Source organism: Mirounga leonina, unplaced genomic scaffold, assembly GCF_011800145.1.
Source record: "Mirounga leonina isolate KUSES-001 unplaced genomic scaffold, KU_Mleo_1.0 Mir_170, whole genome shotgun sequence".
Lineage (NCBI taxonomy): Eukaryota > Metazoa > Chordata > Mammalia > Carnivora > Phocidae > Mirounga > Mirounga leonina.
Window position 1 is genome coordinate 17,234,020 of NW_023270433.1, and position 15,467 is coordinate 17,249,486.

The 15,467-nt window shown below is 47.0% G+C and overlaps 2 protein-coding genes across 5 annotated transcripts in view; one reads left to right on the forward strand and one right to left on the reverse strand.

The window, feature by feature from the left end:
- Nucleotides 1-15,467, forward strand: part of ASTN2 (astrotactin 2) — an 868,677-nt gene that overhangs the window by 649,919 nt on the left and 203,291 nt on the right. The gene's annotated exons all lie outside the window — the stretch shown is intronic.
- TRIM32 (tripartite motif containing 32) lies at nucleotides 1,568-14,245 on the reverse strand. Of its 2 annotated transcripts, none has more exons than XM_035015966.1 (2): nucleotides 14,198-14,245; nucleotides 1,568-4,953 (listed from the first exon to the last, which is right to left on the reverse strand). In XM_035015966.1, exon 2 carries the CDS (start codon nucleotides 4,875-4,877, stop codon nucleotides 2,910-2,912), a length of 1,968 nt encoding a protein of 655 aa, XP_034871857.1. In that variant the 5' UTR covers nucleotides 4,878-4,953; nucleotides 14,198-14,245; the 3' UTR covers nucleotides 1,568-2,909. The 2 variants fall into 2 exon arrangements, with proteins under 2 accessions (XP_034871857.1, XP_034871858.1); XM_035015967.1 differs by having other exon boundaries at nucleotides 1,568-4,956; nucleotides 14,198-14,242.

Sequence of the window (15,467 nt, forward strand, 5' to 3'; positions counted from 1 at the left end):
TACCTTATTAAAGGGCTTACCTAAGAATACTTTTTTATCCAGTGTAAGGGGGCTGTGTTAAGAAAACTAAGGTTGCTGGAGGCCTATTATCATTAGCAAGTAAAGTAAATAACAGCCAGTTAAATACCCGAGGATATATATATTCTATGTTAGGCACCACGCGAAGTGCTCACAGCAATTTATACAATAATAGAAATGTGAAATAGGGAGAGTGGTAATAAAAAGGAACAGGTGGCCTAGCGGGAGGAAATCCTGGAGCAAAGTTCTGGTTGGCAAACAGGAACCTGTAAAATAGGAAAGGGAACATATCATTTGGAGGGCCTGGATAACCTCACACTACTCGTTTGAACAACTCAAGGAAAGAAGATAGTACTAGCTTATCACTTACTGAGTATGCCGAGTACTTTCACATCTCCTATCTCACATCTTACACCCTTCCTTCAGAAGGGGAAAGGTGAAATGCCTGGCCCAGGGCCTCGCGGAAGACAAGCGATGCTATAGTTTAATGGTTTTTGGAAAGCGTTCTATAGATTCACAGGAGTTTTGCAAGAGTGCGCAGGGTAGGTGAGGGGATAAAGGGATAAATAAGGCCCGTTCTGTAGGCCCACAAACCTGCTTCAACCAGAGCAGCTGCTCTTTGATCTACTTTACATAATAGACTTGCACTTAAGACTTTATTTGAATCAGGGCACCGCTGCTTAAAAATAAAAAACAAACAACAAACAAAAAAGGCTATAATTGAGGAAACTAGTTTGCTGGAGCTGTACTATGTATGTAATGTAGTCAACATGGTGGATAATTGAAAATTGCACTAAGCACAGCCTAAAATATTCACACCGAAGAAACAAAAACATTCAGACTACACTCACGTCCCTTTTGGGCCAGCAGATGGCTGCTATACTTTAGGACCAAGGCATGAGTGTGGCTCAACACTGGGTAGCCCTAAATGCTGAACACCAGTAATGATCGAGAACACAGGGCCTTCCAAAAGCATCAGCAGCTAGAGGGCTTCTGGCCCCTTTACGTCAAGCCAGCCCACGATACACGTTTCTGTGCTACAAACTCTGTGCCAAAAGCCTCGGCCAACGTTCTTACCTTAGCAAGCCCCCCACTGACAGCAAAGACAGATCCCCGAACGCCAGGTGCTATCACAGATAAAGTGGCTCTAATAACTAGTGGGGTTATCTGTGATGCACTTTTAATTGGATCAATTTCCTCTCAATTATACAATCTTTCAAAATCGGATGCAATTTCATAATCAGAACATGGGGCTCTCTCCAGGTGAAAAGCGCAAGACAAACTAGTTTGACATCACACCAATGATTTCCTTTCCTGTTCTTTGGCAGCTATTACAACAGAAGCCAAAAAAACAATGCCATCACCAAGAAACAAAACAACTTTGAGTAGCCCAGCTTAACAAATTTTGTTTCTTTAAAATGCAAGGTTATAGCTCTTTGGCTTGCCATCAGCCCTGCACCTAAAGTGCGAACTATGCTGCTTAGTAAAAATAAAGCCTGAGGATCCTTGTCACAAATTCCCTCACCCACTTCTGGTCTTTTTAAAAAGACAAGACTTCTTCCTTTTTTGAACTCTAATTACAAGGATGAAGCAAATGGCAGAGGCTCAATTCCTAACAGAGCGTTGGTGACTCTGTAGACCTCGGGGGCTGAGTCTGTACACGCGTGTAGGAGTAAGATTTGGATTTCTTTACATAATGGTGCCTTAGGCTGAGTTTTGACTGGGGTAGATCCTTAATGCTCTCAAAAGAATACAGTGTCAGATATGGAAGCAAAACAGCATGGTACAACTTATCCCTCTCATTTCCCAAATCCCATATTTAATTAAAAGACATGAACACCAGCGATGAAGAAACAGTTATCAATTATTTAATTCTTGATAGAGGAATGGAAATAAATCTCAAAACCAAATACTGTGCAGTCACTTGAGGAAAATACAGAATAAAGACCCAACAGTTTTGTCTAACGAAAATGAGATGTGTCCACCCCCCCACTTTGTTGACCCTGGCCTGTGTTGTACAATTCTGCAGTCAAATCTTAGCACAGGTCCGTGGAGAGAGGTAATATGAAAAATGATGAGCTCTAGAAACTATTCAGGAGTGTTTACTGACTGTATTAGCATTTGTGTTTGTTTATTCCCATCTTTCTGTGCTTTGAAATAAGTCCAATCTATACGCTCCTGTAAAAGGCAAGCAATTTCCAGGCTAAAGTCTTCAACACCAACCAGCTAGGGGTCGATCTATTCTCTGTCACATCTGCAATTAGAGACCAATCCAAGATGGCACAAAACCCCCAGAACCAAGAGGTACTGCTTCCCCAAAGGACTGTATATCTCCCTTGGTGGCACTAAATGAGTGAACTTTCACTCTGATAAAGGTGAAGAGACCTGATACATCATGCCACGGGGATATGATGTCTGAAATGAAAGGTGGAACAGATCCCACTGGAGCATGCACACTAAATGCAGCAAAATTGAAGAGAAAGTGTCACAGATGAAGTGCATTACATTAAGAGGAAAATACGGGACCAGGGTTATCAAAGCCAAAAGAGGGAAATCAACAAGGGTTCAGTACAAGGGCAAATTTCAAATACAGGGGGCAAAAGGCTCTCTACTGAAGCCTCAAAGTGCCTAAGTTCTAATCAAACTTCAGCTAACCCCGTATCAGATGTCCTATTTGGGGCAATGCCAACTGTTAAAGCTCTAAATTTAGGAGGGAAATAATGAAAAAGAACAAAACAAAACAAAACCCTACTAAAAGACAGCTTCTAAAATTCTAGGACTAGCCAGCTGGCATAAAGACACAGGCCAAGTGCACTCTACAATATCACCAGTAACCAAGGAATAAGGAAGGAAGGTGGCTGGAAGCAGAAGAAATGGCTATCTCTTACCCCCTAAGGGGTAGAGTATCTTCTCAGATGGTAGCTGTAAATCTTGATGCAGTGATCCCAACAGTCCAAGACCAATAGCTGCCCTTTAGGAGTGAGGGCGATGCCCACTGGACACGTGAGCCCCTCTCGAATAAGGACACTATAGCCCCCACCCTTAGGAAAGTGGAGAATTTCCTTTCGACTACTATCAGCCACAATGAGATCACCACGAGCATCCACACACATGCCAGCAATGCAGCGGAAATCCTCATTCTCTGAGAAAAAGTGGCTAATCTGGCGACCCAGCTGCCCATCGGGGCCCACAGAGCCAATGGAGAAGCCACCCTCCAGGTGGTGCTCATTCTGCCGATTCTCCAGATTGAGGCCCAAGCCCTGGGTGAAGTAGACGGTGCCCTCAGCATCGCAGGTGACAAACTTGGGCCGCACGGCACTACAGAGGCAGCTGTATTTGACCACCCCTGCTCCTCGGTCAACAGTGAAGCACCAGAGCTTTCCACCTTCCACGTCAGTTACCACAAACTGGCCGGACGGAAGGGCTGTGATGCCCCAGGGTTTGCTCAGCTGGCTCCTGTGACAGGCCACGCAGTGACCATCCAAGGTGTATACCTTGAGGGAGTTGTCGTAGCTGTCAGTCACACCGATGAGCCCATGGCAGTTCATGGCCACTGAGAGAGGAGTGAGATTGGGCAGATCAGCCCCAAGGAAGCTCAGCACAAAGCTATCAATGCCACTGGGGCTGCGGCGGATCTCCTTCAAAAAGCCCTTCCGAGTGAAGACTTGTATACGGTAGTTGCCTCGGTCAGCAACCAGCACCTCGCCTTGACTGGTCACATAGAGACTGACGGGAAGGTTGAACATGCCTGGGGTGCTGCCTTTGGCCCCCATCTTCTTGAGAAAGAGGCACTGCTGGATACTGGCGGCGGTCTCGGAACCCCGCTGCTTAGCAGGTGAGGCCCGAGGGCTGGCGACCACTTCCTCGGGGCTCATGTCCATCTCTCTGAATGAAACGGAGGTGGAGGCGGCGGAGGCTGCGGCCTCCATGGCCCAGGAATCTTCCATGTTGACTGTCCGGGGCTTTTTAACAGCCTGCCCGATCTGGAGGGGGCCGACATGGCCAACCTTGAGAAGCTCCACATCCTGTAGGGTTAGCTCCCGGGGCAGGCTGGCCGTGAGCTCGGGCTCCTCCTCGTCAGCTGTCTCCTCCAGTAGCGCCACATCTGCCTGCTTGATCTTGGCCAGGAAGTAGTCACAGCGAGACACAGCCTGCACCGCTGCAATGTTAAGCAGGTAACTCTGCTCCTCTACCACCTGACTGTTGGACTTCTCCACCTCAGCCAAAGAGCCCGTGAAGAACTTGCGGGAGCGAGCCAGCTCCTCCTGGACCCTGCGTTCCTCGTGCCCGTACTCCTGGAGAACCGCTTTATACCGGGCTTGAAGGTCCCTGGAGACCCCTTCCAGGGCCGCCTTCCGGCGCTGCAGCTCCCCCATAAGCTCCCGCAGACGGGCCAGCTTCTCTCCAAGGTCCTGCCGCCGCTCCTCAGCTGCCTCTTTGACAGGAAGCGTACAGTGGCCGGGGGGCTGGTGGTCCGCCTCCCGGCACGGCTCGCAGAGCACCACACCGCAGCTCCGGCAGAACTGCCTGGGCAGCCGCTGCCCACACGACCGGCACATGAGCAGCCCCACAGCCTCACTGAGCCCGGCTGTGTCAATGATCTTCAGCACCGTCAGGTTGTCCGTGAGCTGGGTGAGGCTGGTTATGCGGGTAATCTTGCTGCAAAAGGGACAGCGGACCCCATTGATGCTACTGGCCAGGAGCTTCTCCAGGCACTGGCGGCAGACGGTATGGCCGCAGTGCAGGAGCTTGGGCCGCAGCTGCTCCTCTGTGAAGGACTCCATGCAGATGGGGCATTCCAGCACTTCCCGGAGGGCGTCCAGGTTCAGGTGAGAAGCCGCGGCCGCTGCAGTAGCCATTGTGCTTCCCTTGAGGGGCCTGCTAACACAGCCCAGAACCGGACAGCTTGGTATTCATGCTCCAGAGGGTCAAGTCCTGCTAACGAGAGTACGAAGCCATTATTCCACCGCCTGTACGAGCTAATTCGCTCAAGAAACATGTAGATAATAGCTACCATCATTCATTCAGCTGCTAACCTATTTAACAAATATTTATGGAAGTCTACTCTGTTAGGTGATGGTGATACACAAGGAAGTAAAGCAGACAAAGCACTGCACAGTGCGTAAGATATCAGGGTCTGGAGTCTCTGATACTTAGTTGTGTGACCTTAAGGAAGCAACCTAAACTTTCCAAAGCTCGGTTTCCCATCGCCCATCTACAAAACGGAAGTAATAATGGTATCTACGTCATCTAGTTTTGGAAGGGTTCAACAGCATGATGAATATGATGCACCTCGTACAGCCCACGGCAAACAGTATGCTTGATAAATGTTAGTGATTAGTGACGTCTACGACTCAATTTATATTAGGAGAAAAGCATAAGAAAATTACATATAGGAAAGGATTACCCACAAAGTGCTGCGGGGGCACAGTGGCTAGAGTAACAGTTCCTACAGGCACTGGGGAGGGCTCCCCAGAAGCAGTGACTCTTCTGAGATACGTCTGGAAAGAAACATGGCCTTGAGGGATAAAGGCATTTTAAACAAAGGAAACTATGTGACCAAAAGCATCCAACTAAGACTAGGTACCATGTGCTTTACTAAGTTACCAGGACACAAATCCTGCCCTTGAGATCTCAAACTTTAGTAAAGGAGACAAGACATGGTAAATAATAGCCAAGGCAGAAAACAGTATCATAAATAAGATACAAACTCAGTATGATGGAGGCTAAAAGGCATTCACTCTAATTCCACAGGAAATAGAATGGCACTGGATAGGGTCCTGGCTATGTGGAGATGAGGGAAAGGGAGTACCAGACAAGGACAGTCTTAACAAAGGTTAGAAAGCAAGGGAAAGAGCAAGAGCTTCAGGGTATCAGAAAGAGACAGAGAACATGTAGCTTCTATAGGTTTGTTTCCATCTGTAAAATGAAATAATACTGCCTTCACAAGGTTAATGCAAGGATTAAATGAGACAATATAGGTAGTGTATAAACTTCTAAGTTTTGGCTTAGCACCAAAAAAGTCTTCTAAGTTTTGGCTTAGCACCAAAAAAGTCTTAGATAAATTTTAGTTCTCTTTTCTCTCATTCTTAGGTTAAAATTGTGGGAGAACATAGGGAGATCAGAGTAACTGGTTTGATTATGAGAATGATTATAATTAAATCTTCAGAGCCAAAATGAGACCTTCAGATTTCATTTTGATGGGCACAGTGAAACAACGCCTATTTTGAAGCATGGAAGTGATATGATCAAAGCTTGAATGGAGTAGGTGAAAAGGCTGAGAAACTAGTTTGGAAAACTGCTGCTAAATTGCCTGGGGGAGGTAATGGGGAGCTGAACTAGGGAGCAGGTGGTGGAAATGGAAAGATGCCTTTGAGCAATATTAGAAGAAGTACAATCACCAAGATGAGTAGATTAAAGTGGGGGAAGTGGTACAGCTAGGAAAGCCAGAGACTCAAGCCCAATGATTTAAAAAACAGTACTGCCTTATCAAGTCAGTTTATTTTTGGCCTGGAACACCCCCTACTTCACGAAGTACAAGCCATAAATACTCCCACCCACCTTGATCCACATATGCTCATGAAATAGAACAGCGATCTCAGTGCTCTGCAGACTTATGTCATTGTCAATTTATACCCCAAATTAGAATGAATAGATCTAGCAAGGTGAGTCACAGGGATAAATTGTAGCCCTTCTTAAATGCAAATTCTACAGCTGTATCCTTGCTGTATCAGTCTCCTGATAATGCAGATGGTCAGCCATCAAGGAGAAGAGGAGGGCAAGTTAGCCTGGTTTAAGGATAATGCAGCAAGGTGAGAAAAGCTTTGTAAATGTTATGAACTCTTTCTCCATGCATACAGAGGGGGAGTCTATGCAGAGATTCATATTCCGGAATTTCCCCATATTTAGCTTTGCATGGTGACCTGACAAATATTCAATAACAGACACACATAATTTATCCAAAGTCAACCCCACCTCTCTGAAATCTCACTTCTCTTCTACCAGAAGGGAAACAGTATCCATGGTACCTAGTCTTAGTTGGATGCTTCTGGTATGCTTTTGCTATCTTCCAGGTGCTAGATAGCACACTAGATGCTTCATATACGTAATCTCATTTAATCCTCATAATGACCCTATAAAGTAGGTACTATTTTTATTATTTTATAATGAGGAAACTAAGGCTCAGAAAAGCTGGCTCAAGGTCACAAAAAGCTCAAACATGCTGAAACCCTGCAGTACATATACCTTTAACTTTGTTTAACCCATTATTAATAACTTCCAAGTTTCAGGGTTTTTCCCCACTGTCATGTAACACTTGTTCACAAGTGTTCTCTAGACCATACTTTGGGAGATGTTGCCTTGTAGAATATAATTTTCTCCACAAATAAGAACAATACTATTGTTACGAGATTTAGCTCCAGTGGAGTCGGTTGGCTACACTGATTTATTAGCTGGGTGACCCACTCTCACACACCAGCCTTGCAACCCATTAGGACTCAAATCCATGTCTCAACAAAATAACACACTATCACATATCATGAACCTCTAAGGTCTCATGTGAATATGTGAAACTTACTACTGAATTCTTAAATGCCATAGGTCGGGACACAGTAGTATGAAAATACTGATAGAAACCTCAACTCAGAATCCATGCAAACTTTAGCTCTAAACCAATAGCTTCAGCTCCTCCTTCCATCATCTGGCACAACATACTGAGGGCAACATTTGGTGTTTAGATCCAGAGCGTGCTACCTTACAATGCAAGGGACATCTGTTCTTCCCAAAGCTGGCACTGCAGATCAGCTAATTAAACAAGTCTGCCAACTTGTAAAAATACTAGCAAATTCTTTCCCCAGCTTTCTGGAATATCACACCACCTCCTTCAATTAAAAAGCTTCTTGCCTCCTTGTCTAAGCTATTCACTTTAAAAAATGAATTTACTATGCCCACATCCATATTCCAAATTATCTCAGCTATCTGCAGCTTCACTAGGCTCCCTAAGACAGAAGAGAATGTCAAGGATTCCTACTCTAAAGCTGGCATGCTCTGCCAGGAAAATGTGAGTTCTCATCATTAAAGCGTCAGGTATATAGCCTCAGACTTGGAAAAAGCCTGAACTATGTCTCCCATGTCTACGACCTGCAAACACTGCCTTCAGCAGGATCCTAGCCTGATATAGAGCCATGTGACAGGCAGATACATTCCCTCTCCTCAAGAAACATACATCTAGCCATTACTGTTAATACTGACAATGATGATTCAGATGGAAAGTCAATCTGAACTCAGTTTCCCTGAAAGGACTAAGAGGGGTGACAGGAATTGTCTTACCATCACAAGTCTCTATGTTAGCGGCCCATTTTCTGTCAGCTATAAAATCTAAAACCAATCAGAATGACTCCCCAACATGTTATAATAATCTTGTCTGACTTCATGATACCTTAAACATGTTTCCTGTTGCACACTTTGTACTTTCAGTTCTTGACCCTTCACCTCACTACTCTGATCTCATGATTAATACCACACATCGCCTACTAATACTGGCCCAGCTCTTCAGCTGCAGATAAGAATCTACCCCTTAAGCTGTGTTTGCTTCCGCTGCCCTAAAACTCAGGAAAATTCTATAGTCATACCCTAACCTGATCTAGCCGCTTCTGGCACCACCATGCTTTCCCCAGTCCACAATTTAAATAACCAGGATAGCAGGAAAAAAACAAAAAACAAAAACACACTAACCCTGAAATCAGGCAGAACTGGGATTAAATCAGCACTGCTGTTTACAAGTTGTGGGACAGTAGGCAAGTTATTTAACCTCACTAAACCTGTCTTCTTACTTTATAAGAAGTAAAAAACTAGGGATAATGCTTATCAATGCCTAGTCTGGAAAATGGCAGGTGTGAAATGAAAAACTTATTTATCATAATTTTAGTAACAATCAGCAACAGTATTAACAACAACCAGTACTAGTTTACAAACTACATTTTCAAAGGGATGAAGAATCTTTCTTGTTATGGCAGATAAAAGCACATAAAGATTAATAAAAGGACTGGCCGGCTTTGAAAGAATTTGATTGAGGACACTAGGTATCTATGCTAGAAACTGATGGGCAAATGAATTCACAACTTCTTTTGCCCAGAAAATAAGCTCCTTTTAGCAGGGACTAAATATGGAATGCTAGAATTAGTAGTGATATCAAAAAGTAAAATAGACGAGTAAATGGAGATCAGGAGAGAGAGATCAAGAGCTCATTAATCATATGGCAGAATTAGGACTAAAAGACAGGTCACTGGGGGTGACCAGTATTACATAGATTAAGAAAGTGGGTTCAGGAATCAGGCTTTCTGGATTTCAATCCTGGCTCTACTGCTTACTGTGGAGACTCGGACAAGTTAACTAACCTCTCTAGTTCTCAGTTTATCTAAAAGAAGGGCTTTAAAATAGTATCTTCCTCACAAGGTTACTATAAAGATTATGGGATTATGTGTCTAACACACTTAGTATAGCACCAAGAGAGGCATACAATTAACTGTGCAGTATATTAATAGTCTAGCGGCAGCCGTTACCCAGCCAATGAGAAGAAACAGGCACTTTTCAACAGGCACACTGTACCCAAGATATCAGATATGTAAGTTTCAAAAATAAAAATTCTGAGCCTTCACGAGAGAGTTTTACCTGATCTCAGAATCTAAAGATTAGAGATGACCAAAGGTCATACCTTTGTCAGCCTCTTGAGGGCTTAGGCCATCAGCAGAACTAAAGAACTTTAAGCAATTAGTTAAACAAATCTTTACTGACCACATACTACAAGTCCAGTCCCATAAAAACACCAGGGATATAATTTTGAACAAAACCAAACATGAACGGAGCTCTTTACTTAAAAACCAGGAAAACATGTAAAAGAGTACTACATTTTCTTTCACAAGGCATGAAGGTCCATCCTACCACTGTCACACTCCCCTGGTTTGACTGAGGTTTTGCAAGGCTTATCACATTCCCTTTCTAAACTGTATTTATTCCTCTTGCATTTGAATGGAATGCTAATCAAGTGCATAACCATCTCCAGGCTCCCAGTGGTCACTCTCTGGGAGTGGCTAGCAGGAGTGATTTTAACAAAGTCTGAGAGGCCCCCTCTTGACACTCACCTAGTCCTGTGTGCGGAAGAGGTTTTGGAGTTTAATTTTACTCAGGGCATTTAAGGTTACCTGCAAACAGCTAAGAAAAACTCAACAAGTAGGAGCTTGTAGGGAAACACAGGCATAACCTACAGAGCTGTACCGGGTCTGAGACGAACAAAACAATCCAGAAGGAACTGTTTGTGGAAAAGGAAACCTGAGCTACAGTATGTCACGGACAGATTAAATCAGTAATAGAGTTTGCTGGAAAGACACTTGTAGGTTCTGCTTCTAAAACTGCAGGAGCTGGAAAGGCTCCCTTGCATCTTCCACAAACATTTGGGTAATATCAGTGCTGCCAGTGTGACTCAAAGAATCTAGGATAAGGGAAAGACCAACAGTCCTTTCTCAGAGGACCTCCAACTCATCTCCACCCACCCACCTCTCTTCCAGTTCTTTTATCTACATACAACACATGTTCACTTAATCATGAGCTTTTGATGAAAGGATCAGGAAGCAGATCCTGGGAAAGTACAAGAGGGAATGGGAATTTGGGAGAGACTGGTGGGGGCTGCTTAGGGTCACTGAAATTTGGCAAAGCAACGCTCAGTTCCCTTCTAGCAATGCCTTCCTCTTATAATTGCTACCACCTCTCATAAAACTACCATTTATTGAATGTCAGGCACCTTTTATTACATTATCTCCTATTTTCACAATAACTATGTGAACTATGTGTTACTCCTCTTTATAAATAAGGAAACCAAGGTAAGAGAAAAGCAACCTAAGGTCTCAGAGCTGGTAGGTAGTAGAAGTGAGGTTCAAATCCAGGTGTCAAATCCCAGCCATAAAACCACACTGACTCAAAAAATTTACCATTCCATAGCTGATAAGGTACTATTAGCTCTAGGCAGTTTGGCCGAGAGGTCGGTAAAGGCATTGTTTGTTATACCAAAAGGAAAAAAAATGGAGTGTCACAGAGGTGGCACATCATTGTGCAGGGACAGTAATCTACTTGAAGTGCTTTGCAAACCTGACTACCAAACTCTGCAGACATAGGTGTATAGGCTTTAGTGTTGGAAAAGCCTTTCTAATAAAACTAGTATAATATTACCTAGGAGTCAGACACAAGGGCTCACATCCCCACTTTGCCCCTTGCTGTGTAGCCTTGAGTAAAGCATTTAACCTATTTTCTCATCTGTAAGATATGGACGGAATAACATATACTTTGTTGGCAGGATCAACAGAGTTAATGTGCATAATAATAAATGGCTGTTATTCTTTTCAATAGATTCTTAATTTCAATAGACTGAGGCTGATAAGAAGTGCCTGCCCAAGGTCACCTAGTAAATTAGCAGCAGAGGAGGAATTCTGGACTTCAAGCCTCTGATGCCCAGGGTGATTCAATTGCCATTACGTATTTTCCATAGTGGTGTGTATGGCTATCCCAGCTAAATCTCCTGCCTTCTGATGCAGTCCTACTATGTTTCTCAACTGGCTTCAGCAATGCTATAGCTAGTCCTGGAGCGGACAGAGCAGATCCTGTCCTATCCCAGGGGAAAGAAGCCCAAGAGATCATTTAGAAGCAGGAGTTATCTTCCAGAGTATGGCCTCTACACCTACCCTTTAGTCTTGCACCTCATCCTGTCTAACCTCAAGCTCCTCCCCTTATCTACCCACTGGTCCAGGTCTAAGAGCAAATCAAGAACCAAGTCCAGGGCTACTCCCTACCTAATGAGATAGTTTTGTCCCCTTTAGAGCTCAATTTGATATTCAGCGATACTCACTGGGCAATCATTTCATTAGAGGGGAATGGGCTGAGATAGTAAGACTAAGCAGACCCCAGCAAGGAAAAAGCATAGAAAGAGGGAGGGAATATACAAGGTTGGGTTACAGAGATCTGAATATGAGCCTAGCTCTGCCATTCTAGCTATGGAACCCTAAACAAGTCACTTCCTAAGACTTAGTTTCCTTATGTGTAAACCTGGATATAGTAGAGCCTGCTTAGTAGTGCTGTGATGAAAACTGAGTAAGAAAGTAGATATAAAAATTAAAATTACTAAAATGTGAGTGCCAACTGTGCACCAGACACTAAGCACTCTGATTTACTTCACTGAATCTTCACAATAATCTATGATGTAGTCCTGTTATTCATTCCATTTTATAGAAGAAGAGCCAAGAACAGGGACGTTAAGTTATTCATTCAAGATCACAAAGCCAAGGAGAGAGAGAGGCAGGATTTGAATCCAGGATATCCGACCCCTGAGTAGCGTACCTCAGCTTCGGCACTACTGACAGTTTGGGCCAGATAATTCTTTGTTGTGGGGGGGCTGTCCAGTGCACTGTACAATGTTTAACAGTATCTTTGCTGTCCACCTACTAGAGGCCAGTAGTCTCTTGATACTCCAACTGTGACAGCCGAAAATGTCTCCCGACATTGCCAAATGTCCCCTGGGGACAACACCTCCCTGGTTAGGAATCATGTCTTTAGAACTCGGCAACGGACTACATACTCAATGTTCCCCTTTTTTTGTCTCTCTCCCAGCCCAAACTCACAGAGCCACTGCCTCTTGAGTGCCCAGGCCGTAGTGGACCTTATATAGGATTAATTCAATCTACTTATATAACTGATAAAGAAGACAAGGCCTGAGATCTTGTTCTGCTCCTCCTCTGAAGGTCTCACGTATTATCTGCTATCCCAGCTTACAGGGACAGACAAAAGGATACTTAGGCAGATGACCTTGAATAGTTCCCTGCTTTATGCCTCTTTAACCACTCTCTTCTCCCAAGCCTACAACTTTCAGCAGGGGGAGGGGGTGGAGGGGGGGCCACTCAGAGTTAGTGGCAGTTCCACGGCTGCCTTGTGATAAGTGATCTTTGGTTAGTGAGCGGGGGAGATTCTGCCCCTCACAGGGAAAGCCAGGCTCCTTCAGGAGTCCTGGTCTCTGAAGACTTGCTGTTGCTGAACCCCTGAACTCTGCTAAACTTCATACACTCAAATCCAGTCCATACATTATCTCTAGGTCTTTAGGACTCTAGTACTTCCTTTTCCTCCCATGCAGACTTCAGGAAAATTCCTTTAGCAGCCCAAGACACCAATCCATAAATCTATTCAGAGTCCTCTTATTCTATACCCCAGTTAGTGCATCTCCATCCTACCCTTTAACCCTCCCTAAATTGTGTTCCCAACCGTTTCTACAATGGAGAATTCAGCCTTTCAGGCTCTACGTTGCAGCTCTCACCAGTTCTTCACTCATGTGCCCCAAATCCCTCTTACAAAAGGCATAGCACCTCTTGTTTCCAAATCTCTGCAGCCTTCACCCCTGCATCCCAGCATAACACCCCAATGACACACCCCAGACTTCTGCCCTCCTTCAATCTGAGCCCCCAACTCCTGCATTCCATCAGACACAGTGCCATCCTCAAACCTGGGTCCTTTCCCTTCTACCCACCCCATGTCATGGGTTGCCTTCAAACCAGAGCCAGGTCCTTTCTTGCTAACAAGACATCGCCTCCCACGGACTCCCCCAAGAACTCACCCCCTCAATTTTCCCCAGACACCATCTGGAAGATGCTTCCTCCTTAGCAATTAGAACATCCCCAGGCCCTGCTCTCTCATCTCGGGTTTTGCCTCCTCAAACGCCTAGTGGCCACAGATTCCCTCAAGCCTCCTGAAATGCCGCACCCCAAGTCCCTTCTTCCGAAATTCTGCACCCCCAGATGCCTCCAGGGCCTTCGGACGCCCTCCCACCGCCCAGATGCTGCACCCCACTCTCCTCAGGGCCCCCACATTACCTCAGGCCTCCCGAGATGCTGCACCGCAGATTTTACGCGAGCTCCCGGCGGAGCTGCATCTCCTCTGAGCTCCTCTGCCCCATCGAATCCCTCCCGAGCCTGCCCCTCGCAGCCCCACCCCCACCCCGGTCCTACCCCTTAGATCCGGTCCCCAGACCCTGCCAGTCGGGCGTGGGCCGACCGCTGCACGCCAGCGCAGCCCCCCGCCCCGCCACTCAGTCACGGCCCGAGGCTCCAGCCGCAGTCCCTCGTCCCGGGCCCTCCTTCCCGCCCCTTACCTGACCGCCCGCGGCTCCGACGCGTCCACCGCCGCCAGCCCACCCGCCCGCCGCCCTCTGCGCACGCGCCGCCGTGCGCCCCTTGGCGGGCGCTAATTCGCAGAGCCGTCTGTCCGTCACTGCGCCCCGCCCCCGGGGCATGTTGGGGCTTGTAGTCGCGCGGGCCGGAGCGTTCGCGGCCCAGCGGCCGAGTAGGGGCAGGCTCCCCGCCTTGGGAACGCGGCCGCCAGCTTGTGTTCCCACTGTGCAGACTGGGAAACTGAGGCAAAAGCAGCCTGCCCAGGTTCCCTCAGCGAGTCAGGGGTCAAATCAGAACTCGCGTGTCTGACTGCAGATAACCGCTTCGCCGACCCTTCGCGTCCAGGGGCGGGCCCCAGCGGAGCCTCGGCTCCGGGCGGGAGGGTCTCCCGGAAGCGCAGCTTGCCCCTGTGAGGAGGGGCCGGGGAAAGAACAAAGCTCCTCCGGGGGCGGGCGCAGAGCTGGACGCGCCTAGAAGGGCAGTGCCGCGGGCTCCAAGTGCGCCCTGGGACGCACCTCTGCCTAGGTGCGTGCTCAGGCGATGCACCCAGCCCCCCAGCCAGGAGTCTTTTCCCTTCTCCGCTGGGAGGCCGCAGCAGAGGTAAACGGGGACGCGCTCCGCACCTGCTGCGCCTGCAGAGGGAAGCGCCCGGGAGCCCAAACCCAGGGCAGCCCTCGGGGGCGCCCACAGCGCTACCGGGTGGTAGGCGGTCAGGCCTGTGGCTGCTGAGCGCCTGTGGCCCCCTGCGCAGTTCCAGGCCAGGCCAAGTACCCGCTCCTTCAGGTGACCCCGTGGTGGAGCGTAGGAGCGGGGGGGGGGGGGGGGGTCGCCTGGGCCTGAATGGGAAATCCCGCTTAGGTTTGTGAGAACACAACAAACAGAAACAGGAACAAAACTACCCTCTGATCACTTAGTGTCCGGCTGGGGCTAAGCGCCTCCCATGCATTACCGCCTCATTCTCACAACCACCCTATTTAGATAAGCAACTGGCGCTCAGGGGCTTCAGCAGCACGGCCACGTGTTCCAGGGCGTAAAGCCCAGCCTGGGACCCAAGACTAGATGAGAATCCACCCGGATTATCTTGTGTAACCTCTCGGCGGCCCATTTCTTCATTTCTAAACAGATAAGGTTTGCTACGATGATTAAGATTATGAGTACAGGGCGCCTGGGTGGCTCAGTTGGTTAAGCGACTGCCTTCGGCTCGGGTCGTGATCCTGGAGTCCCGGGATCGAGTCCCGCATCGGGCTCCCT

Excerpts from the sequence above, each read along its gene's own strand:
- TRIM32 (XM_035015966.1), bottom strand. The coding sequence starts at position 4,877 with ATGGCTACTGCAGCGGCCGCGGCTTCTCACCTGAACCTGGACGCCCTC.